Source organism: Pseudorasbora parva, chromosome 22 (genome assembly GCF_024679245.1).
Source record: "Pseudorasbora parva isolate DD20220531a chromosome 22, ASM2467924v1, whole genome shotgun sequence".
Lineage (NCBI taxonomy): Eukaryota > Metazoa > Chordata > Actinopteri > Cypriniformes > Gobionidae > Pseudorasbora > Pseudorasbora parva.
This window is the reverse complement of record NC_090193.1, coordinates 20,952,289-20,977,235: the sequence shown is the minus strand read 5'-3', so window position 1 is coordinate 20,977,235 and position 24,947 is coordinate 20,952,289. Positions and strand designations below refer to the sequence as shown.

The window sequence follows — 24,947 nt, the reverse complement described above, 5'->3', positions numbered from 1 at the left end:
ATTGAACTTTTGGTTTGAAAGGGCCGTTTAAGTTTGGCAAAAATATAACAGTTTTTTTTTTTAATGTTTTATTTTTTTTATTAAAAACCAACAATCAAGCAAACCCCTGGTGAGGCTTGCAATGCAAAAGTAATGCAGAGTAATGCAAAAGTAGTGCTGAATGCAGACGTTTTACACATAAAAAGTTTTTAGGGAGTAGGCCTACACTGATTTTACCCTAACACTAACACTGGTCATAAATATGCCACTTTATAATTTACCAAAGCAATATATATATTTTTCTTATATGGTGGAAATGAGCTTCCTTCAATACTTTTATAATGAGGCAGAGCGGAGGTTGATAGCTGCACTCTGATGGATCCAGTTCAGTTAATGATTCGTCGTCAGACTGATTCAAACTTCCCTTTTTGAACTTTTGTTTGAAAAACTGGCTTTGTACAGTTATTTTGGTTTATTCATATTAAACTATGTGTTACTAGAACATTTTAAATTATCTGTCGAACGGCTGAAACGCAAAACTCGAGACTTTTATGTTGAAAATAACAGTGTGCGTCAATTGGAAAGCAGTTTTTGCTTGTCACAAGGTTGCGCATTTCACTTTGAATCTCTATGACAATATGGCGGAAGGAGAGGAGCCGTAAGTGTTTTTTTTTTCAAAACTGCACACAAATCCCTCGTAACAGTGCTTGTAGTTCAATCAACAGGACGCAAGAACGTTAACTTGCGGGTAGCAGAGCATGAATGAACCTTCTTTTATTCTCTCTTTTTAGGGAGAAGAAAAGAAGGAGAATAGAGGAGCTGAATGAGAAGTTAGTGAAATGAAAGATGAGAATTTAGATGTGGCAGCCAGCAGGTTTGCTTTGGGAGGTTAAAAACTAGCTTTATCTATTATCCAGATACTGTTCAGACATTATTTTGAAGAGCTCTCCGCATACTGTATATAAATATAATCTGTCTGAAAGCTAGCTGAAAGCTTGCAAAACCTCCAAACACTGCTGTTTGCACACATGCCATAATGTTCTTTCATAACGTAAAATATAAGACACCTTCTTTTTATTATGAAACTTACTTAAAGTCAGTGCCACCCTAGCTTAATTAATTATATATAATATATTGTATATTATGTTATGTGTGAATGTGTTTTTTAATAATTAAATAATCTGGGTGATGTGCTCTGTGTAGTTAAATCTCTCTCTATTTTTTTTACAGCATGGTTGTGGACGGAGGGAGTGTGGACAGCAGTGACTGGCAGGGAAGATGGGACCATGTCACAAAATTCTTAGAGAGAGCTGGACCCTTCACTCATCCGGATTTTGAACCCAGCACTGAGGTAAGATGTAAATCTTAACGCACTTCTTTATATAACATAACACCACATCACATAATCTATGCCTACTTTTAGGGAGATAAACACAGCTGCGAAGGCATATCATCAGAACAATGAATAATGTTTTTCTCTCCCTAGAGAAAATGACTGCTTAAAGTAACAGGCAGGCTGTTATTTTTATGGCTCATAATTACTACACAGACTATGTACACTGTGCTCTACTTCTCACCAAAAAAAAAAAAAAAACTAAGCAATTTTATATACATTTCCCCCTTGTAAATAATCCATGCCGGATAAAACTATGATAATACTATAATTGCCTTGATAAAGAATTGTGCTTTGAAAATTATTATGCACCAGGGCCATAACCACCATAGACATTGAGGGGGACAAGTCTCCCCCAATAATTATAAATGGCCAAATTGTCCCCCCCACTATTTAAAATTCTTGGACTGCTCTCCTGTACTGCATTATGCATTATGTTAGGATGACAGTAGGATGAGACAGGTCTGGTCTGCCTCAGGTCTAACATCGCTTGTCCATGTCAAAATTATTGAGATGGCCAATCAAATCTCAGACTGGGGCAGACTTTATGTTCTCTTTTGGCTCATTCACAGTCTTCACACAGATGGTCATCTGTCAATCTGTCATCTGTCAGCTCATCAATCTATCGCTTAATACTGTTGCGGAGACTTTCCAGTGATATCACAAAAAGATGCACACAAAAGTGTCCATGCTCTTAATATACAATCATTGAATAGCTTTGATTTTAAAGAAGAAAAAAAAAAACTATGTAGGGTGGATTAGAACCTGTAACCTTCGACACGGTTTACAAAAATTCTACCACCAGACCACTAAGGAATTCAAATGTTAACAGCGGATCTATGTATTTATTCACTAATGAGAAGAATCTCGAGGCTAACAATATTTTTGACCCAATTTAGTGCAAATATTATTTGCCAATAGTCCCAAAATTATTATTTCCCACTTAGACTTAGACCTAGAATTTAATTCACTTTTCTGTTTCTTTATGCTTTATAAAAATAAAATAAAAATTGGTCCACCCCTTATGTTCAAGACATGGTTACGGTCTTATGCACTTAGGCCCTGTTTACACCTGGTATTAAAGTATTAGTTCACCCAAAAATGAAATTGATGTCATCAATGACCCTAATGTTGTTCCACAACCGTAAGACCTCCGTTCATCTTGGGAACACAGTTTAAGATATTTTATATTTAGTCCGATAGCGTATCTAAGTGTATGCACACTATACTGTCCATGTCCAGAAAGGGAATAAAAACATCATCAAAGTAGTCCATGTGACATCAGTTAGTTCATTAGAATCTCTTGAAGCATCGAAAATACATTTTGGTCCAAAAATTTCAAAAACTATGACTTTATTCAGCATTGTCTTCTCTTCCGCGTTTGTTTTCAAACCTCAAATAAAGATTTAAACGGTCATGAATCATCGGATTGAAAGTCACCAAAGTCACGTAAGTTCAGCAGTTTGGCAGTTTGACACACGATCCGAATCATGAATCAATCCGCTGATTCGTGACCGTTTAAATCTTTATTTGAGGTTTGAAAACAAACGCGGAAGAAAGACAATGCTGAATAAAGTTGTAGTTTTTGATATTTTTGGACCAAAATGTATTTTCGATGCTTTAAGAGACAAATATGGATTACTTTGATGATGTTTTTATTCCCTTTTCTGGACATGGACAGTATAGTGTGCATACACTTTGATACGCTATCGGACTAAATATAAAATACCTTAAACTGTGTTCTGAAGATGAACGGAGGTCTTACGGGTGTGGAACGACATTAGGGTGAATCATTAATGACATCAGTTACATTTTTGGGTGAACTAACCTTTTAAGATGCGGTTCTGTTTATCGGATCACAAATAGATGAGGGAGAGACATATCTCTTTTGTCCACTACTTTCAACCGCTTCTGTCCTGATTTCTTCGAGGGGAGGGTCTTTGGGCTTTTTCAGATCTTTCTATCTAATGGGCAAAATAACAAGCTTGTGCAATTAAGATATGAATGCGACTGGAGGCGATGGAAAAACACGGAGAAAGTAGCAGCTTTCGTTTCTTTTCTCACAGCCGCAAGACCATGCTGAATGTGTTAGAAATAAGGAATGGTGAGAGTCATGTAAATTAATAAAATTTCAAAAACATGGGCCATTATTTATCAAATATTGTTATGGACAATGAGTCAAAAAAAGTTTAGAACCAATGTCATAATAAAGGACTATAGTTTTTTTGAGCGTCATGAGCGTCTGATCCAAGAACAGTATGTTGTAAAACCTGAATGTTACTTCACTCTCTTTTCTTTCCATAAAATGTGCACATCATCTTCCAGTCTCTCCAGTTTTTGTTGGACACATGCAGAATTCTGGTTATCGGAGCTGGTGGACTTGGATGTGAGCTGCTCAAAGATCTGGTATGGTCCTTGTTGTGCTGCATTTGTTTAAACAGATTCTTGTTTGTTCATATTTGTGAATGACAGCTGCAGTACTCTAGCAGGAATGAGGCTACTTGCTTAGTCTTATCATGCTCATATATGGTACAATTTCATCACCTAGGCCTTGTCAGGTTTTCGACACATTCATGTGGTGGACATGGACACCATTGATGTTTCCAATCTCAACAGACAGTTCCTCTTCAGGTTAATCTTAGTCAGCTGATATATATTTTTTTTCTGAACCTTTTATTGTTCCTGTTCTGTAATGTAAATTGCTTTACTTTGTATCTATAGACCCAAAGATGTGGGCCGGCCAAAGGCAGAGGTTGCAGCAGATTTTGTAAATGGCAGGATCCCAGGGTGCAATGTTGTCCCGTATCCTTGTCCTGATATTATTTATTGTTTGACCATTCATTAATTTTGGGGTCAGTAAGATTATTGTTATAATTTGATCCATTAAATTGATCAAACGATCTCTATTTCAAATAATTGCTGCTCTTTTGAACTTTATTTTTGTCTAAATCCTGAAAACTAAGGTTACTGGTAGTTAAGTTTGACTGTATTTTTGATCAAATGCAGTTTTGGTTGGCATAAGAGACTTTAAAATCTTACTGACCACAAACTTGGTAGTGTATATGTTATGTTGATGTATGTCAATATTTGGATTTCCCTTAATAAGTAATGCAGACATTTTAAGAAAATCCAGGACTTGGATGAGACATTTTACAAGCGTAATTACATTTACCACCTAAGAATTTTACATTTCTTTAAATTTTCTGTTTTTTAATTATTTATTATAAATTTAGCTCTGTACAACATGTGAAACTATTGTTCTGCAGTGTGAGACTAATTATTATGACACTTTTATTTTAAAATCCAAGTAATGTATCTGTCTTTGTCACTGCATAGAATTTCACATAGTAGTCTGTGGCCTGGACTCTGTTGTTGCCAGAAGATGGATGAATGGCATGTTGGTATGTATTTATTTTCCTAAACATCCAACAAATTGGTTCATACATTATATATATATATATATATATATATATATATATATATATATATATATATATATATATATATATATATATATATATATACATATATATATATATACATACATACATACATACATACATACATACATACATACATACATACATACATACATACATACATACATACATACATACATACATACATACACACATACACACACACACACACACACACACACACACACACACACACACACACACACACACACACACACACACACACACACACACACACACACACACACACACACACACACATACATACACACACACACTCACACACTCACACAAACACAGCACCCCATATTGACAGAAAAACACAGAATTGTTGACATTTTTGCAGATTTATTAAAAAAGAAAAACTGAAATATCACATGGTCCTAAGTATTCAGACCCTTTGCTCAGTATTTAGTAGAAGCAACCATTTGATCTAATACAGCCTGAAGTCTGAGTCTTTTTGGGAAAGATGCAACAAGTTTTTCATACCTGTATTTGGCGATCCTCTGCCATTCCTATATATAGATCCTCTCCAGTTCTGTCCGGTTGGATGGTAAATGTTGGTGGTCATTCCAGAGATGTTTAATTGGGTTTAAGACAGGTCTCTGGCTGGGCCATTCAAGATCAGTCACAGAGTTGTGGTGAAGCCACTCCTTCATTATTTTAGTTGTGTGCTTTAGCTGTGTGCATTGTCTTGTTGGAAGGTGAACCTTTGGCCCAGTCTGAGGTCTCGACCCCTCTGGAAAAGGTTTTCGTCCAGGATATCCCTGTACTTGGCCGCATTCATCTTTCCCTCGATTGCAACCAGTCATCCTGTCCCTGCAGCTGAAAAACACCCCCACAGCATGATGCTGCCACCACCATGCTTCACTGATGGGACTGTATTGGACAGGTGATGAGCAGTGCCTGGTTTTCTCCAGACATACCACTTAGAATTAAGGCCAAAAAGTTCTGTCTTGGTCTCATCAGACCAGAGAATCTTATATCTCACCATATTGGAGTTTTTTTTTTTTTTAGCAAATTCCATGCAGGCTTCCATGTGTCTTTCACTGAGGAAACGCTTCGGTCAGGCCACTCTGCCATAAACCACAGACTGGTGGAGGGCTGCAGTGATGGTTAACTTTCTACAACTTTCTCCCATCCCCTGACAGCATCTCTGGAGCTCAGTTATTGTGATCTTTGGGTTCTTCTTTATCTCTCTCACCAAGGCTCTTCTCTCCCGATAGCTCAGTTTGGCCAGACGGCCAGCTCTAGAAAGGGTTCTGGTCGTCCCAAACGTCTTTCATTTAAGGATTATGGAGGCTACTGTACTGTCAGGCACCGTAAGTGCAGCAGAATTTTTTTTTGTAACCATGGCCAGATCTGTGCCTTGCCACAGTTCTGTCTCTGAGCTCTTCAGGCAGATCCTTTGACCTCATCGTTCTCATTTGCTCTGACATGCGCTGTGAGCTGTAAGGTCTTATATAGACAGGTGTGTGGCTTTCCAAATCAAGTCCAATCAGTATAATCAAATACAGCTGGACTCAAATGAAGGTGTAGAACCATCTCAAGGATGATCAGAAGAAATGGACAACACCTGAGTTAAATATATGAGTGTCACAGCACAGGGTCTGAATATTGAAGACCATGTAATATTTCAGTTTTTCTTTTTTAATACATCAGCGAAAATGTCAACAATTTTGTGTTTTTCTGTCAATGTGGGGTGCTGTGTGTACATTAATGAGAGAAAAATAACAAATGATTTTAGCAAATGGCTGCAATATAACAAAGAGTGAAAACTTTAAGGGGTTTTAATACTTTCTGTACACACTGCATATAGACATAAAGTCCTATTTATGTCATATAAATATATAGTGAGAAGAGCTACTGTGCATTTGGATTTCCCTTTTTCAGTTATCCCTGCTGATTTATGAAGATGGTGTCCTGGATCCAAGCTCCATTATTCCTCTAATAGATGGTGGCACAGAAGGTTTCAAGGGCAATGCCCGAGTCATTCTTCCAGGCATGACAGCTTGCATTGATTGCACCCTGGAGCTTTACCCCCCACAGGTATATACTGGGATTTTGTGTTAAGTTGAATTTTAAAAGTCTTTTGTCATACTCATTTTGTTGTTGTTGCACGGCACAGATAAACTTCCCGATGTGCACTATAGCCTCTATGCCACGGTTACCTGAACATTGTGTTGAATACGTCCGAATGCTGCTTTGGCCCAAAGACAAGCCTTTTGGAGGTACATTAATTTACAGTATCTGCAAGGAACTGGGTATACAACTGCAGGCTGATATTTTGGTTATACTGCTGCAAGGTAGTCTGCTAATATTTCAGATTTCAATGTATTTTCTTTAGATGGTGTGGCGCTAGATGGTGATGACCCAAAGCACATCCAGTGGGTGTACCAGAAATCTCTGGAGAGAGCAGCAGAGTTCAACATCACTGGGGTGACTTACAGACTGACTCAGGGTGAGCAAGACAAGCCTGCTCAATGGGCCTTTATCAGGCTTTTCGTGAAATACTCTCATTTATAGACAGAATTCTGATGGAGAATAATAATAGTGATGGAGTAAAAATAATTAAGGGAGCATGTATAATGAAAATAAATTGACTCTAGGATTTATCTATGAGGAATACAATATAATATTCAATGTCTTTGATATATTAATTAAAAAGTTATTTTCTGTAATATACGTACATGTAATGTTATAAAACATTTATAATGTTGTAAAAGATCTGTTTCAAATAAATTCTGTTCTTTTTGAACATTCTATTGACTAATGAATTCTAAAAACATTGTATCATGGTTTTAGCAAAGTATCACAAACTGTTGTCAACATTGATAAAATAAGAAATGATTATTGAGCAGTAAATCAATATATTCAAATAAATTCTGAAGGATCATGTGACACTGAAGACTGGATTAGTGGCTGTTGAAAATGTAGCTTTAATCACATATTTAAATTATATTTTAAAATATATTATAATACAAAACATGTTTTTTAAGTGTAATAATATTTAGCAATATTACAATTTTTCTGTATTTTTTATCAAATAAATGCAGCATTGGTTAGCCTAATGCTGCGTCCAAAATCGTATACTTCACTTCTATATAGTATGCGGAAAAAAGGATACTCAAAAAGTAGTATATCTGAATGCATAGTATTTGAAAAAACAGTACGTGAAATGTCCCTGGTTGACCTACTAATTCCGGGGAGTGATCAATTCGATGGACACTATACTATCCTATGAGGCCACAGGAGAGGATTTATGATTGGCAGTGAATCGATCAACTGATACTGGTAGGTCATGTGACTAACAACATGACTGATGTAGTATGTCCGAATTGTATTCATACTATATAGAACATACTTTTTAAACGGTCACAAACTTTTTTTTAACCCAAGCTTTTGAATAGTAGTGTATAAACCTTGAAACAGAACTTTATAAGTACCAAGACAACTTATTGGGAAATCAAACCATATCTAGGGACTGCTAGAATATCAGCAAATGGTCAAGGTGCATTAATTTTGAGAGTCTTTTGACTTGGGACCACCATTTAGAACACCTTAACAATGTTGTAGCAACATTATAAAAACACTCTGAACATCCTAACAACGGCATACCAATGCCCTGGCATCATGGTGCTTCCTTTTGAACAGTCAAGCACCAATCAAATTTCTTTTAGTGAAAATGTCAAGTGTATGCTTATAATCATACATTTAGCTGATTGTGAGGTATAGTTCGGAAGCTCCTATTGTTTGGCAGTAAAATCGAATACTTCCCTACTATATAGTATGCAATGTTGATGTACCACCCTAATGTGTTTCAGGTGTTGTGAAGAGAATAATTCCTGCTGTGGCTTCTACAAATGCTGTTATTGCTGGTATGCTGACATTGGAAATGTTCTCTAGTCTTGGCATGTTTTAAAGGTTTTTGTTGAGCTGTGACTGAAAATAAAATTATTTTCTTTCCTATTTCAGCTGCTTGTGCTACAGAGGTTTTCAAAATTGCGACAAGGTCAGTTATAAGAGCGAATTTCAAGAAGAGAGCATTGATTTCAGTTCTCCTTCACATCTCTCATTTGTCATTTACCTTTGCTGAACAGCGCTTATGTTCCCTTGAACAACTACCTGGTGTTCAATGATGTTGATGGGCTGTACACATACACCTTTGAGGCTGAGAGAAAGGTTAGTGATTTGAACATTTGTGATGAACTAGAAAAATAGACATTAATACTAAATGTCTAAAAATCAACACAGCTTAAATGTTGCCCATGTTGCATGTGTAGGAGAACTGTTCTGCCTGCAGTCAGGTGCCACAGGATCTGCAGTTCCCACCTTCAACTAAACTACAGGAGGTTCTGAACTACTTGACTGAGAACGCCTCTCTGTGAGTCACAATGTTCCTTAATGGTCTCTGAACATAATTCCTTATAGTAACAAATTAAACAGCTCCATATTTACATCATGTTCATGTTTCTTTATTTTATTAAAGGGATAGTTCACCCAAAAATGAAAATTCTGTCATAATTTACTCACCCTCATATCGTTCCAAACCGTAAGACTTGCGTTTATCTTGGGAACACAAATGAAGGTCTTTTTTGATAAATTCTTATAGCTTTCTATACCTCCATAGACAGCTACGAAAATAGCTCTTTGATGCTTCAAAAAATGTTTGTGCTTTGTAAAACTAATCCACATGAATCGAGCAGTTGTCCAAAATTTTAATTTAGGCTTTTATTCACAACAGAACCTGCTTAATGCGGACACACCTCTTGCAGCTTCCGCAAAAGTGTATATATCTATATTTTTAACAAGCACAATTTTTTTTTTTTAATTTTATATTCGTAGTCTTATAGTATAATATCATCTTATAGTACATATTACTGAAATCCATATCCTGTCACATGGAATTAAAAATCAGTTTCAATGTCACATTTACCTCAAAAAAAAAACAATATCCAGTGTCCAAAAATCATTAGTCAGCTAGAAAAATGTACTCCAGAGAGATATTGATATTAGGCTAGATATTGCTTCAAATTTTTAATGATCTTCAATATTTGATGCATGTTTGAATAAATCAGGTTTTTATGACAAATCACCATTTAAATGTTTATTTCAACTTTATTATTATAAAAAAAGTGCAATTTAAATTTTTGTTTACAAATCAGAATTGTTTTTACCTTTAGTATTATAGTAGGCTAATGTAGGCTACATTGAGAGGACTCCCATAGTTTACTAGTCCAGAGATTAGTTTTCCTTGAGAAAAGTTGCCATATATTGTACCTGATATATATCCAAAATAATTGATATCTAATCAAAATCTAATCGAATTGCAAGCTTGTAAATCGAAATTAAATCGAATTGTGAAATTTCTGTCAATACCCAGTCCTAATATACACCCTTATAGAATAATTACCATATAAACAGTAGATTTGTATGTTGTTGTTTTTTTACAGATGCATAAATTTCATACATTTTACGTTAAGTAGAAGTATGTTGATGACACAAACATTTATTTAGGCCTACAATTTAAATTATATAATTCATTAAAAAATATATTTCAGTGACAAAAAATAAAATAAAAAATCAAGCAAATAATAGTTTCAAATATGTTTTAAATGCATAAATATAATATACATCTTTATTATTCTTAGTTTAAAAAAAATATACCATAAAATTAATACTTTTAGTTTATTAACTTAACTTGGATCACCCCAAATTATTGTAAATTAATTAAATGGGAATTTAAGTGTATCTAACCATTTCACTATATTAGACTAATGGCAAACAACAAAATGGCAATACCAAAATAAATGTATAATACCTTTCTCCACTTCCGAGCAAATTCTAAGGAAGGAATCTTATTTTAATCTTCCACTTGCATTTTATCATATTCCGTCATGTTATAGAAATATTGAATGTAACAACGGAAAATGTGAAGTAAAGGGTTAGTTCACCCAAAAATGAAATTTATGTCATTAATGACTCGCCCTAATGTCGTTTCACACCCGTAAGACCTTCATCATCGTTCATCTTCAGAACACAGTTTAAGATATTTTATATTTAGTCTGAGAGCGTATGCAAGTGTATGCACACTATACTGTCCATGTCCAGAAAGGGAATAAAAACATAATCATCGAAAATACATTTTGGTCCAAAAATAACAAAAACTACGACTTTATTCAGCATTGTCTTCTCTTCCACGTTTGTTTTCAATCCTCAAATAAAGATTTAAACGTTTATGAATCAGCTTATTGATTCATGATTCGGATCGCCAGTGTCATGTGATTTCAGCCGTTTGACACGCGATCCGAATCATGAATCAATCCGCTGATTCATAACCGGTTGAATCTTTATTTGAGGATTGAAAACAAACACGGAAGAGAAGACAATGCTGAATAAAGTAGTGATTTTTGGACCAAAGTGTATTTTCAATGCTTCAAGAGATTCTAATTAACTAACTGATGTCACATATGGACTACTTTGATTGTTTTTATTATCTTTCTGGACATAGACAGTACAGTGTGAACACACGTTACATACACTGTCGGACAAAATATTAAATATCTTAAACTGTGTTCTGAAGATGAACGGAGGTCTTATTGTGGAACGACATTAGGGTGAGTCATTAATGACATACATTTCATTTTTGGGTGAACTAACCCGTTAAGCAATTTTCTAAATTTCCCCCCTCATCGCAATAACAATTCATCTTTTTTTCCCTAGACAAATGAAGTCTCCTGCAATCACTACAACTTTGGATGGAAAAAACAAAACTCTGTATTTACAGGTTAAATTATTTTTAACATTTATTAGAGTGGTCATAATTTAGTTTTCTTGACATTCATTTCATGCATTAGCTGTATTATATTTAAAGTTATTTAATACATTTGAATCTGTTTGTTATTATTTTCAGACTGTGGCATCTATCGAAGAGAGAACGCGACCAAATCTAAGCAAAACACTGAAAGGTGATTTAAAAGTCTTCTGCGATATCATGTAGTATATGTAACTGATTTAATAAGCAGATTTTAAAATATATATTGGTGCTGTTTAACCTATTTAATCCCCCCCGCCCCCCTTGTGTTTGCAGAGCTTGGACTAGTGGATGGCCAAGAGCTGGCAGTGGCTGATATCACCACTCCTCAGACTATGCTCTTCAAGCTCAACTTCATCTCATAGGACAAACGCTTCATTCTTATGGACAGTAGTTATTGCAGTCGTCATCAAAATGAAGCAGACTTTGAAATGTAGCCTATAAACTCCTTGTTTCTGTGCATCATCAAAAGCATCACATGCATAGACTCAGTTGGAATAGCTGCGGTTTGTATTTAGCTTTTTTGGTCAACTCTGTCCATCAAAGACACTTACTGAAGGCGTTTGTTTCGTTTTCTTGCACTGCTATAGGTGTAGAAGTCATTTTGGTGGATTTCTTTTTTATGCAAACTGTTTATCTATTTATTTTGTTGTTGTGCATTCAAACCAGAATGTTGTTCAATGTCTTGTAGAAAAAAAGAAATTGTTCATGTTTTGAATTAAAATTGGAACCCTTGTTTTAAACAAGTATTGAAATCCTAGTCCTGTAATGTTTTCCTAACGTTCAATTTTGAATATTATTTTAACCCAATTTGTGAATAAATTTACTTAGTTAAATATTTAAAAAGGCTCAAAATATGATGGAATCTCCAGAATATTTTTTGTTGTTGTAAACAAATACAGTATATTGCATTGTCACTGTTATGTTAAGGACTGTTTTATTTTTTTATGTGGCATTGTCATCATGTAATACAGATTTTCAGAAATACAATGCAGACTCTTATCTACAAAGTCAGACCTTACTGCCTTTGTTTATTTAAAAGTTAATTTGGAAAAGTCACATCACCACATACAACAATGGATAAAACTACAAATGTTGCTTGGCAAGTTAGAAACTGAAACGAATTACTAGTTTGGTACACTGGATCACTAGTCTCCCATTAAATATTTAAAACTATCATGTCAGTAATTCTGAATAATATTCACTTCATTGGTGTAAGATTTATTTTTGGTAAAGTACAATCTGTGATAAATGTCCTCCTTTGAAAGGCAATAGACACCTGTTCAAATCTGTCAGAAGACATGTTTTCAATTATGCATTGACAATAAAAGTCATTTTACATTTATTCAGTAAACTGGCTTTGTCAGTTTTTTTTCTTAAAGGGATAGTTCACCCAAAAATGAAAATTAGCCCATGATTTACTCACCCTCAAGACATCACAGATGTATGACATTCTTATTTTAGACGAATACAATCGGAGTTACATATAAAAAAATGTCCTGGCTCTTCCAAGCTTTATAATGACAGTGAATGGCTGTTTCTGTCCATGAAAGTGCCTCTAACCATCATAAAAGTACTCTAAATGGCTCCAGTGGCTTAAGAAAGAACTTATGAAGCGAAGTGATGTTTTTGTGTAAGAAAAATATCAATATTTAAAGCTTTACAAGACAGAAGGTGGCCTTTATTTCAACCTCCTCCAACCCCCCCCCCCCCCCCCCGAGCTGTGTGGAGCACTTTTATGATGAATACATGCACTTTTATGAACTTCACTGAAACCGTCATTTATTGCCATTATAAAGCTTGGATTAGCTAGGCAATTTTGTAATATAACTCAGATTGTACTCGTCTAAAAGAAGAATGTCGTGTACACCTCGGATGACTTTAGGGTGAGTAAATAATGGGCTAATTTTCATTGTTGGGTGAACTATACCTTTAAGAGGTTTCAAATAAGTAATCATTTACTTTTTTTATTGAATAACAATAAACACAACGCACGGACATTCGTTGTACATATATGTTATAACCCATACAATATAGTAAGCAATATAGAATTCTATAATAAAAAACAATTTTACTGACGTCGGTGACGTGGCCCTGACGTCACGTGCAGGATAGATCGATGCTACGTGGATGGGAAGTAGCTCTCGAAAACCCAGAGGAAACCTAAACAAAACAATGCGAAGAGGTCCAACCTAGACTCCGAGTAGTGCTAAAGCAAAGAAAAATGTCGCTCAGTCCGTCGTTTATTTATTTATATTATAGTCTTTCAATGTAGCATGGAATTATGCCGACTGTCAGCAATTTGTCAGTTGTTTTGCGAGCAGAATTAGCCGCCAAGCTAACGTGGACAGCGGCCTAAGATAAACACACCAACCTGTTTCGGCTGTTAGTGTGGAATAAACCTGCTCTTATTTGGGATGCTTTTAATGATGTCGTGTTTTACATAGACGTTCAGTGGACTGTCACACAGCCGCGGTGGAAGTAAAGCAACATGAGTTGGTTCAACGCGTCACAGCTGTCGAGTTTTGCCAAACAAGCTCTGACAACTGCTCAGAAATCCATCGACAGAGTTCTGGACATTAAAGAAGAGGAGCAGTGGGGTGACACGACCGAACCGTCCTTTGCTGGTAAATGTAGTAATAGATGATTGGCAATCCAGGCAGGGTCTCATCATCAGTGACGTTTACTGCACAACGTTAGAGATCCAATGATTCATGCTTCGTATATTTCTGCAGGCCACTACAGTTCCCAAACGTCCACACATAACGTCATATATTTTGCATAATGGATATGCAGTCAGATAGCTCATAGAATATTAAACACACATGAAAACCCTCCTTCAGAATTGAAAAATAAAACAAAAAGTCTTTACAATCAAGTCATTCAGTCAGTAACACAAACCTAAGCCAACATGAAACTTCTTCAAAGACGATCTTTGTTTTCGAGAAGAAACCACCTGATATCGCAAAAAAGCAACTAAAGAATACAAAAGAGTTTGCAATGTTGATGTATTGTGTTTCCAAAGGTGGGATTTGTTTTCTTTCTTTAGCTTATACTAATAAAATAATAAAGCTTATACTTTAGCTTAGACTGATAAAACAGAGATGTATGATTCAGTAGCATTAGGCTTGATCTATTTTGGTTATGAAGCTGCTTCTAAAGGGACAGTTCACCCAAAATGTCATAATTTACTCAGATTCATGTTGTTCCAAAGCTATAAGACACACAAATGAAGATATTTTCTCATAATTGTCCATTTATTGAAAGTCAATAAATGCAAACTAAACATTTTACAGATCAAAAAGACATGGTAAAAGTAATCCATAATTTGAGTGATTTCTTATATAAACATTGATCATGTACATGCAAGAGCTAATCAGATGTGGTAAAAGGAAGCTCATCTGTAGTTTGCTTGATATGCAAGAATCCAGGTTCTCACGTGCCAATGAAGAATGGATGTGCCTGAGATGACTTTTTGTACTTTTTAATCTGGGAAGTATTTGGTTCCAGGTAAATTCTATGGATAGACAGAATTGACTAGAGATTATTAAAAATAATTTCATTTGTGTTCTGTTGATGAATGGAAATCTTATGGGTTTAAACTTGGAATCACATGAAATTGAGTAAATGTTGACAGATATTTCATTTTTTAAAAGGCTTAAAATAATTGGAATTTAAGTTATGTTATTAATTCAGCTGATACTATCGAACGAAAATGAAATCGGTACTGAATTGAGCTGGATAATGACGTATTCTGTAGAGATGCTTATAGCTTAAAATTGAAATGATTGTAATTGATATCCTTTGCTACATTAACACAGTTTTTTACTTTTAAGCTGCTAGACACAATCTGTATTTTATAAAGGGCTACATAAATAAATGTGATTTGATATGACTTTTGGACGAACTGTTTCTTTAAAATACCCTTGTCCAGTATTTTGTTGAATTGTCTTATTGTTATATTTATATTACAGATCCACCAGGCAAGCCGATATCAACAGGATGGGGTATGAACCAGTGGAACTCGCCCTCTGAGGAGCATACCAAGACTCTCCCTCCATCATCTGAGGCCATTACTAAGCCCGTTACACGGACCGTTGTTGATGAATCGGAGGATTTCTTTAGTGCCTTTCTGCCTCATGGGGATATACAAACTGTAAGCAACACTACAGTGGTGTCTGTGCCACCTGCAAAGTCAAACAGCAGGCTACGGGAAAAAGCAGACAAGGAGAAGGAGCTGGAAGTCAGTGATTCAGAAGGTCAGGCAGACCTCAGTAAATACATCAACCAGGAAACTGTTGAGATGAGGCCAACTGGGACAGAGCTTTTGGAGCTAAATTCATCCTCGGGAGATGAGCTGTCACAACCAGAATTGGTTGTTCCTGCTTCTGTTGCACTTGAAGAAGCTTTCAAACATGAGACCAGTGAAGACAGGACAGAGTCAGATGGTTTGGCTTTAACTTCAGATGTCACACTCTCAAATGTACCTTTATCCTCCTCAGAGGCCGAATCTGTTGGTGTGTTTGAACCAGCTTTGACCACTGAGACCAAAAATCCAGAAAAAACCTTGCCTGTTCCTTCTAAAGAAATCCTGTTAGAATCCAAAGATGCTAAATCAGAGGACAGACAAAGCAACACCCCATCTCCCCCTGTTAGTGCCTTCTCTTCTGGTACCTCCACTACCAGCGACATAGAGGTTTTGGACCACGAGAGTGTGCTAAGCGAGAGCTCGGCCAGCTCCAGACAGGAGACTGCAGAGGCTAAAGCTGGTCTGCACCTAATGCAAGGCTCTTTCCAACTGCTCTCCGCCTCAACTTGCAGCGACTTCCCTCGTTCGGATGAATACCTAAAACTCACGGAAAGCTGTGGTTCCTCGTCTGACGCATTTGAGCGCATTGACTCATTTAGCATGCAGTCGCTGGACAGCCGTAGTGTCAGCGAAGTGAATTCTGATGATGAGATCCCGGGCAACCGCACATTAGCCTCCATCACGGCCGGACCTTTGCCTTCTCCTGCTCAGTCAACACAACAGACTAAACAGGAGGAAGAGGAGGGTATAACTGAGCCAATGAATGACCATTCACTGGATGATAATGAGATGGAGGAGAGTGGCCGCAGTGCAACGCCAGTGAACTGTGAGCACACGGATGAGCTGGAGCAAAACGAACAGGAAACCGAATCCGACCTCACACTGACCAACCAAAAAACGGATGTGAACGAAACTGCAGTATCACAAAGTACTGAAGAAAAACCAGAAGATTCACCATGTCAGATTTTTGAACTCCAGAAGGTTGGAATAATATCTAAATATTTATATTATAATATGAAATATACACTGCTGTTCAAAAGTTTGGGGTTGGTAAGATTCTTTTTAAGATTGTTGAAAGTCTCTTATGCTCACCAAGGCTGCATTTATCTGATAAAAAACTAAACAACTTCAGCAGCCATTACTCCAGTCTTTATTCACGTGATCTTCCATAAATCATTCTCATATGCTGATTTGATACTTTTCTTATTATTGTCAATGTTAAAAATAGTTTAATATTTATATACCGTAATTAAATAGAACTGCTTAATAGAAAAGTTCAAAAGAATAGAATAGAAAGTTAAAAAGAACAGCATTTATTTGAAATAGAAATATTTTGTAACATTACAAATGCCTTTACTGTCACTTTAAGGCCGTTACGTACTCCACAAGAACAGAGAAAAAAGTTCTCGCTTCTAGGGCTGCGAGAACAAATGACGTCATTTTGTTCTCACAGCCCTGGTTTGGGAGTTCTCGCAGCTTGTTCTCAACACGTCGTCTGAGCAGAACTTTTTTCTTGCGGGTGTCCGAGAGCTGTTCTGTGATTGGTCAGAAAGTGGGCGGGGATAATTCAGTGAAACAGAGTTGTTCGGCACCTGCTTTTCTCGTGAAGTATGAAATGTACTGGCCAAAACAAATTTTGTTCTTGTTCTTGCCACCTGGAGAAAACGAACACATTTCTTTGTTCTTGCAGAGTATGTCCCAAGCTTAGATCGGGGTGTCCAACCTCTGCAGCCATCATGCAGATTTTAGCTCCAACCTGAATCAAACACACATGAACCATCTAATCATGTTTTTCAGGGCTGCTTGATAATTACAGACAGGTGTGTAATAAGTGTGGAGCAGGCTTGGAACTGAAATCTGCAGGACGGTAGCCCTCCAGGAGCAGGGTTGGACACCCCTGCTCTAGATCAATTTAATACTTCCGTGCTGAATGAAAGTACTAATTAAAAAAATCTTACTGAACCCAAATCAGTTTTTTTTTGTACTGTATGTGTCATGTAAGTAATGTTCTGTTATTTTTGTTTTCCCCAGATTATTGATGAGCTTTCTTGCCGACTAGAGAAGAGAGAATCACAGTTGCTTGTGGTCAGTAAAGACAAAGCCAGACTTGAGGAGGAGTGTGACAATCTCAAAGAGTGAGTTGAGGAACCTGTGCTTAACAAAACCATCTGATGTTTTGTTTTCTTAAATGATAAATGGTTGCATTGGCTAACTAGGGCAAGGTGGAGCCAGCAAACATTTTTTTTACACAGCTTGAGGAAAACCGGATGCTGTGTTCACATACTGTTGGCAAATGAAGAGATTAGTTAACAAAACACTTAATGTTGTGTACATAGCATACACAATGGGATCCCAATACTTTCATATTGTACTTTATCATCTTGAATTCGCTGTAGGTTTACATGTTTTTATAAGATATTTAACTTTACTGCATGTCTCTTAATTCTTATTCTCTATATAAACTTTACATGTGTTAACAAGATCTGTGTTTCACAGTGAGATGATCAGCTTGAAGGAAGAAAGCTCCGCTGTTCTGTCTTTAAAAGATGAGTTCACTCAGCGCATAGCTGAAGCTGAGAGGAAAGCTCAGCTCGCCTGCAAGGAGAGAGACATCGCCAAAAAGGTGTCCATTTTTTTATGGTTGTTTTGAATTTATATCATTCTTACAACCCCCAGTCTTGTTTTGCATTGAAATGCATCATATGTTATTTGTCACAGGAAATCAAGGGTCTCAGAGAAGAACTGGCAAGCAGGTTAAACTCAAGTGAGACTTTGGAACTGATAAAAGAGAAAGAGGAACAGATCCGAGAGCTTCTTGAAGAAGGTGAGTGTTCTAGGCTTTTACCTGTTCAAAGTGACCTTGCTTAGGATGATCATAATAAGATATCTTTTACTGCGTGATCCTAGAAGAATCGGAGTATGTTTGTTTACTTGTTTCTTTTTGATTAGGTGAGAAACTGTCCAAGCAGCAGTTGCAGCACTGCAACATCATAAAGAAACTGCGTGTGAAAGAGAGAGAAAGCGATGCGCAGATCACCAAACAGACCAAAAAACTAAAGGAACAGGAAGAAGAACTAAAACATTTGCAGCAGGTCAGCGAGACAACCTTCAATCCAAAGCTGTGTTGTTTATAAATTAAACATGTTTACAGTTGTAAAGTATATTCAGAATATTTCACATTTCATATATCAAATGCCAGCAGAATGAGAAGAGAATTTTGAGGTTTATACAATGTTAATTGCAGGTTTTGGACGGTAAGGAGGAAGTAGAAAAGCAGCACAGAGAAAATATTAAGAAGCTGAATGCTGTGGTGGAGCAGCAGGAGAAGGAATTAAATAAACTCCAGAGCAGCAGTGAGGAGCTTCAGGAAAAGAGCCGCAGTTTACAAGCAGCCCTCGACAGCGCCTACAAGTAAATAAATGCTGCATAAGTGACTTGCTAATTTACAGTAAATGTATTCACTGTCCCACTGTCACTGCAGTTCTGGTGGTGGTCTCCCAGTTTGTTGATTTGATTCATTTTTCACTGTCTAGAGAGTTGGCAGAGTTGCATAAGGCCAATGCCACCAAGGATAGTGTGGCCCAGGAACTGGCGCTGAGCAGAGAGGTGCAGGCGAAAGAAGAACTGAGTCTGGCTTTGGAGAAAATCCAGGAAGAGTCCCGCCTACAACAAGAGGCACTGGCCAATCAGGTATTTTTTTAATATTATTATTATTATTATTATTATTATTATTATTATTATTATTATTATTATTATTATTATTATTAGTTTATATTGTGCTGTGTTTCAATAAATGCTTGTTTAAATATCTTGAGGAACTTTGTTTACTTTATTCTGTGGTTACTCATCTAGTTATACATGCTTTACTTTAGTGTCTTTTTAATCTCCAAATTCTAGCTTTTGTGTCTGTGTGTGACTGTTTTTTTGTTTGTTTCTAAAATGTTAAGGTGGCGGATTTGAGGCTGGCTCTACAGAGGGCTGAACAGCAGCAGGCCAAGAAGGAAGATTACCTGAGAGAGGAGATCAGTGAGTTACAGCAGGTAACCAGATCACCTTACATCCAGCTTACAAGAATTATTGCACTATTTTTTTTTATTTCAGCTTTTGGAGAGAAACTATGACGACGTACTATAAGCTTAAGACTATTTCATTTTTGCTAAAGGAAGTATCCCCCTGATTTAAGAAAAAAAAGACTAGTTCTAGTGCAATTTCAAATGATATATTATACACTTTATTGTCAGACAAGTCTGAAATTTTTCTTGCACAACAGTATCTATGTTTACAACAACCCACATACATTAAACATTGACATACACTTAATCCACCTTCTCCATACTGTGAATTTCTACAAATCTCAACGTGATTTATTCAACTCTAAGGTAGCCTGATACACAAAAGAGTGTTTTAGCCTCACTTTGTTGAATCTTGGGACTCTGTACCTCCGATTTGATGGTAATAATTCAAACTCTTTGTGTAGGACATGATTAGGATCAGAAACCATATTATTAGCCAGCCTTAACAAGTTGTTATATTAAGCTGAATCGTAAAGCTTCTCAAGGGGCTGACCTACAATTTTTGGACAGATTTTTAGTCGATTAAACAACTTTATTTTTGACATAACTGACAGACTCCTATACCAGATAGAGTTACAGTATTGCAATATACTCATTATAACAGACTTAAAGAACAGCAGAAGAATCTGTTTTCTTACTCCAAATGACTGAAGACAACCTATTAAAATAATAAATACAATTTTTTCCCCTGCACATTAAATATCTAGAATACAATTTTAAACATTTGCGGTCAATAAGATTTTTTTTTAAAGAGATGTATTATTCAAAAGTGGCATAAAAGCTGTTCTTTTGAACACTTTATTCATCAAAGAATGTTGATGGGTCAGTTTCAACAAAAATATTAATCAGAAAAACTGTTTCTTGAGCACCAAATCATCATTAGAATGATTTCTGAAGGATCATGTGACACTGAAGATTTAAAATACTTTAAAATAGAAAACTGTTTTTTTATTGTGATGATATTTCATATTACTGTAGTTTTGATCAAATAAATGCAGCTTCTGTTAACATAAGAGACATTTTTCCAAAAAATCTTACCGAGCTTAATCTTTTGAACGGCAGTGCAGGTGATATTTATGCTGTAATTTTACTCTTCAACAGAGGTTACAAGAAGCGGAGACCAGAAACCAGGAACTTAGCCAAAGTGTTACATCAGCAACAAGGCCCCTCCTGCGGCAGATAGAAAACCTTCAGGCCACACTTGGTGCCCAGACAACATCATGGGAAAAACTAGAGAAGAACATCTCTGACCGCTTAGGTGAGACTTGCAGCTTGTCTTGAATGAGCATCAGTGGCTTTTGTTTTGAAATCTGAGGTCTTCAAACAGTAAACCACATATGACATTCACCATTTGTTTTCATCATCTCTCTTCTCAGCTGATGCCCAAGCCCAGCTTGCTGTTTCTATTGAGAAAGAGCGTTCTGCCACAGAAGAGTTACTAGCCATCCGAGCACAGATAGCATCTTTAGAATCCCAGGCTTCCTTGTTGAGGCAGGAGAAGGGACGTCTGCAGGGGCAGCTGGACGCAGAGAAGATGCGCCGGGAAAAACTGGAGGATGACTTTAGCAGGTAGGAGACATTTTAGTGTTTAAAATTGAAAAAGAAGCTGTCATTGTATGTGGCAGTATTCTAACACTGATTTCTGTATGTGTAGGGAGCGTGTAGAACTGGAGAATCTTAAAGGGGAACATTCTCGAGCCTCAGAAGAGGCCAAGAAGGAGAAGGTACTGTTTGCTCTATGAACACTTCAGGCAAAAAATACACAAACAATCATTCTCAATGTCTGTAACTGTATTATTTGGTCCTCTTCAGTTGCTTCTCACCAACCAACTGGAAATGGAGAAAATGAAGGTGGAACAGGAGAAGAAGAAATGCTACCTTGCACAAGAGGCCCTCAAAGAAAAGGTTTTGCATGACTTGTGTTCTGAATCTGCCTTTTTTATTAATCTTTCCCTCCAAAAATAGTTAAAAGACTCATTGTGTACATGGTCCAAAATGAACTTTTAATCACGCCAAGCAGTTATGATAACTGGCATACAATAATCTCATTTCAAGAGTCTAAAATGAGGGATCTCTGTGTTTTTGTTTCATCAGGAGAGGAAGTCTCTAAGTCTGTCTGTGACTGATGCTCCAGCATCATCCACTCCCTCCTTGTCCCGCTCCAGTTCCGTTAGTGGGGGCGAGCATGCTGGCTTACCATCCTCTATGTTCTCACAGGTACATTCGTCTCAACCCTGTCCACACCTATTCAGATGCAGAGAACCTATATTTCACAGTCTGTCACAATCACTTTTTTTTTTTTTTAGCAGGAGGATTCTCTCGACCATTCTTTCAGCACTATGACTATGTCCATCAGTGGCACTAACCTATATGAGGCAGCTCGTCTGGGTGGTGGATCCAGTATCATTGAGAGCCTGCAGTCTCAGCTCAAACTCAGAGAGGGCGAAATAGCCCAGCTGCAGGTACAACTTTTAATAGAATAGTGCAAAATTACATCTGGGTTTAGAAGATTATAAATTTACTGTAATGTTTAGAAAAGAGTACGTTTGTGTTTAGCTGAATATTTTATGTACTAATTTGTATTCAATTCATTCCTTTGATTATCCGCAAGATGGAGATTTCTAGTCTAGAGAGAAGTCGCACCGTGATGGCAGAAGAGCTTGTGCGACTGACCAATCAGAACGATGAGATGGAGGATCAAGTGAAGGAAATCCCTAGATTGAAAGTGCAATTGAAGGTGAACATTAGAAAAAGGCTACTTTTAAAGCAGAGTCAACTGTAGGGAGTTTATAACAGACTGCTACAAATTTACCTGCCATCTTTTGGCTACGTCTACACTAATCCAGATATATTTGAGTGCATCTTTTTCTCTACAATTTGGTTTTCAGTCCACACTGCGATGGCATTTGTGATGAATTTAAAAACGCTGTTCATGTTGTAGGGGTGACTCTGAAAATGGAGGTATTTGAAAAGGATGACACATTTAGAAATGTGATGAATATTGTGATCAGTATTGATAGACCAGTATGTGCTACACTGTCACTGTTTTCTAAAGATACATATTACACATATTACATTTATACATATAACAATTTTCATATTATATTCCTGCAAAAATTACCAAATTTACTCGCAATTGATGTCCTGCTGCATATCATGAGACCAGCTGTGTTTTAGACCATACAATGAATGATGATTGAGTGCAACCTGAACTCACCAAGTGAGAGATTTTGCTAATAAAGTGATTGTGCCAGAAGAATAGCATGAGGACTTTATTATATCTGGTCTCTCATCATCTCAGTAAGCTTTAATTAAGTTTTACACATGTGCAGTTTGATTATTTAAGCATCTTTAACTGTTTCAGTGTGGATGAAATGAAAATGCCGTTTTCAAATGTATCTGGATTAGTGTAGCAGTAGACGTTGGTAACAGATACATATGCCAACAGTAAGGATATTAATATATTTGCATTTGGTTATTATTTTGTTTAAACAGAGTGTTTGCATGCAATAATTGAAAGGGATGTATATTGCAATTCAATGGCTTGGGGTAATTTTTAAAAAATATTTTTGAATGAAGTCACTTATAATCACCAAGGCTGTATTTATTTGACCAAAAATACAGCAAAATCAACAATATTACAGTATTATGTTAATGCATTTTAAATGTAATGCATTCCTGTAATAGTAAAGCTGATTTTCTTATTATCAATATTGAAAAGCTTTGCAAAAAAATAATTTTATTACAAAATACATTTTGAAAGCCAGAAGCTATATATATATATATATAGCTGCAGTGTAAATGTTTAAATCCGTTTTTCCCCATGCTGAGTGAATGGTTGCATATTACAGTCGCTATCTGTGTCTTCTAAATCTAAACAAAATGTCCAGATGATCTGTTAGCCTAACAAGCACAATAATATATAGTTATAACCTGTTAGTTAAACACTGACCAACTGTTTGTGTCCATCACAGGATCTAGAACAAAGGCACAACACAATCCTGCAGATGTATGGAGAGAAGGCAGAGGAGGCTGAAGAGCTGCGTCTGGACCTGGAGGATGTGAAGAACATGTACAAAACGCAAATAGATGAACTGTTAAAAAATCAAAAATAATAGGTTCTGCGAAAGGACTGGCTCACACGGACTGTAAACAGAGCTTTGCTGTAGGATTAATTGTGCTTCACATCTCAGCATTGGTAATAGAAGACCAAGTAATTTAAATGTATTTTTTTCTGAGAAAATATTCAACATATTTCATGGGTCATATAGTATATAGTTATTTAAGATATGATTCCTCTCACGCTTGTGGGATTTTATTTGAAATCATTTTTCCCCTCTCAATAAATAACCATGTTAGGGTTAAAAATGATATGACTATATCTCTGTGTATAGGTTTGGTGGTTTCTTAACACTTGAATTTGCACAATGAATAGAGAGTTCAGACTTTCTGAGTTCGGATTTTAATCATGAATGGATTGCTTTATTTTCCTCTGATCTTCATCCTCTGGACTGCACATCTTACTGCTAAGTAGTTGATTTTCTGTTGACTGTCTCTTCACATTTTGTAAACAAGTACCGTAAACATGCTTTCCAGGCAACTGGCAACAAGGGTCTATAGACTTAAAGTTATTAGGCAAGTTCTCACGCTGAATGAGGTTTAGTGATGAGTGGGTCCACGAAAATCTTCCACTGATCTGTCAGGACTGTCTGATGTCACTAAGATCCTTCCAATGTATCTTCAGTTTTTGCTGCACACATGTAAATAAAGAAAGAGAAATGTATTGGGCAGACAATTTGTTTTCCAGCCTTATTATTGTATTTAATGATTAATCATTACTAATATATTACTTTTAGTTATGAAGTAATATACTATTATTAGTTGACTATAAATAATCTTT

General features: G+C 36.4%; 2 protein-coding genes across 4 annotated transcripts; both read left to right on the top strand.

Moving 5' to 3' along the window:
• The first annotated feature begins 404 nt into the window (after window positions 1–404).
• Window positions 405–13,010, top strand: uba3 (ubiquitin-like modifier activating enzyme 3). 2 transcript variants are annotated; one of them, XM_067431724.1, is made up of 18 exons: window positions 405–637; window positions 771–809; window positions 1,210–1,330; window positions 3,698–3,778; window positions 3,921–4,003; window positions 4,094–4,174; window positions 4,487–4,530; window positions 4,709–4,773; window positions 6,745–6,900; window positions 6,980–7,082; window positions 7,199–7,312; window positions 8,676–8,729; window positions 8,827–8,863; window positions 8,952–9,033; window positions 9,135–9,235; window positions 11,575–11,638; window positions 11,765–11,819; window positions 11,942–13,010. In XM_067431724.1, the coding sequence occupies exons 1-18, from the start codon at window positions 531–533 to the stop codon at window positions 12,028–12,030; spliced, it is 1,476 nt and encodes a 491-aa protein (XP_067287825.1). In that variant the 5' UTR covers window positions 405–530; the 3' UTR covers window positions 12,031–13,010. The 2 variants fall into 2 exon arrangements, with proteins under 2 accessions (XP_067287825.1, XP_067287826.1); XM_067431725.1 differs by lacking the exon at window positions 771–809 and having other exon boundaries at window positions 408–637.
• A 760-nt stretch (window positions 13,011–13,770) lies between these two features.
• On the top strand, window positions 13,771–24,842 carry tmf1 (TATA element modulatory factor 1). 2 transcript variants are annotated; one of them, XM_067430914.1, is made up of 17 exons: window positions 13,771–14,292; window positions 15,640–16,955; window positions 18,006–18,109; window positions 18,471–18,597; window positions 18,693–18,798; window positions 18,924–19,066; window positions 19,219–19,385; window positions 19,508–19,664; window positions 19,922–20,014; window positions 21,149–21,305; window positions 21,424–21,616; window positions 21,702–21,771; window positions 21,860–21,952; window positions 22,142–22,264; window positions 22,357–22,509; window positions 22,659–22,784; window positions 24,022–24,842. In XM_067430914.1, exons 1-17 carry the CDS (start codon window positions 14,157–14,159, stop codon window positions 24,160–24,162), a joined length of 3,405 nt encoding a protein of 1,134 aa, XP_067287015.1. In that variant the 5' UTR covers window positions 13,771–14,156; the 3' UTR covers window positions 24,163–24,842. The 2 variants fall into 2 exon arrangements, with proteins under 2 accessions (XP_067287015.1, XP_067287014.1); XM_067430913.1 differs by having other exon boundaries at window positions 22,354–22,509.
• The last annotated feature ends 105 nt before the right edge of the window (window positions 24,843–24,947 follow it).

Excerpts from the sequence above, each read along its gene's own strand:
- tmf1 (XM_067430913.1), top strand. The coding sequence starts at position 14,157 with ATGAGTTGGTTCAACGCGTCACAGCTGTCGAGTTTTGCCAAACAAGCT. Across the intron at positions 19,067-19,218 it reads AACTAAAACATTTGCAGCAG|GTTTTGGACGGTAAGGAGGA; the intron begins GTCAGCGAGACA and ends TGTTAATTGCAG. Across the intron at positions 22,785-24,021 it reads GATTGAAAGTGCAATTGAAG|GATCTAGAACAAAGGCACAA; the intron begins GTGAACATTAGA and ends TGTCCATCACAG.
- uba3 (XM_067431724.1), top strand. The coding sequence starts at position 531 with ATGTTGAAAATAACAGTGTGCGTCAATTGGAAAGCAGTTTTTGCTTGT. Across the intron at positions 810-1,209 it reads ATAGAGGAGCTGAATGAGAA|CATGGTTGTGGACGGAGGGA; the intron begins GTTAGTGAAATG and ends TTTTTTTTACAG. Across the intron at positions 9,236-11,574 it reads TTGACTGAGAACGCCTCTCT|ACAAATGAAGTCTCCTGCAA; the intron begins GTGAGTCACAAT and ends TTTTTTCCCTAG.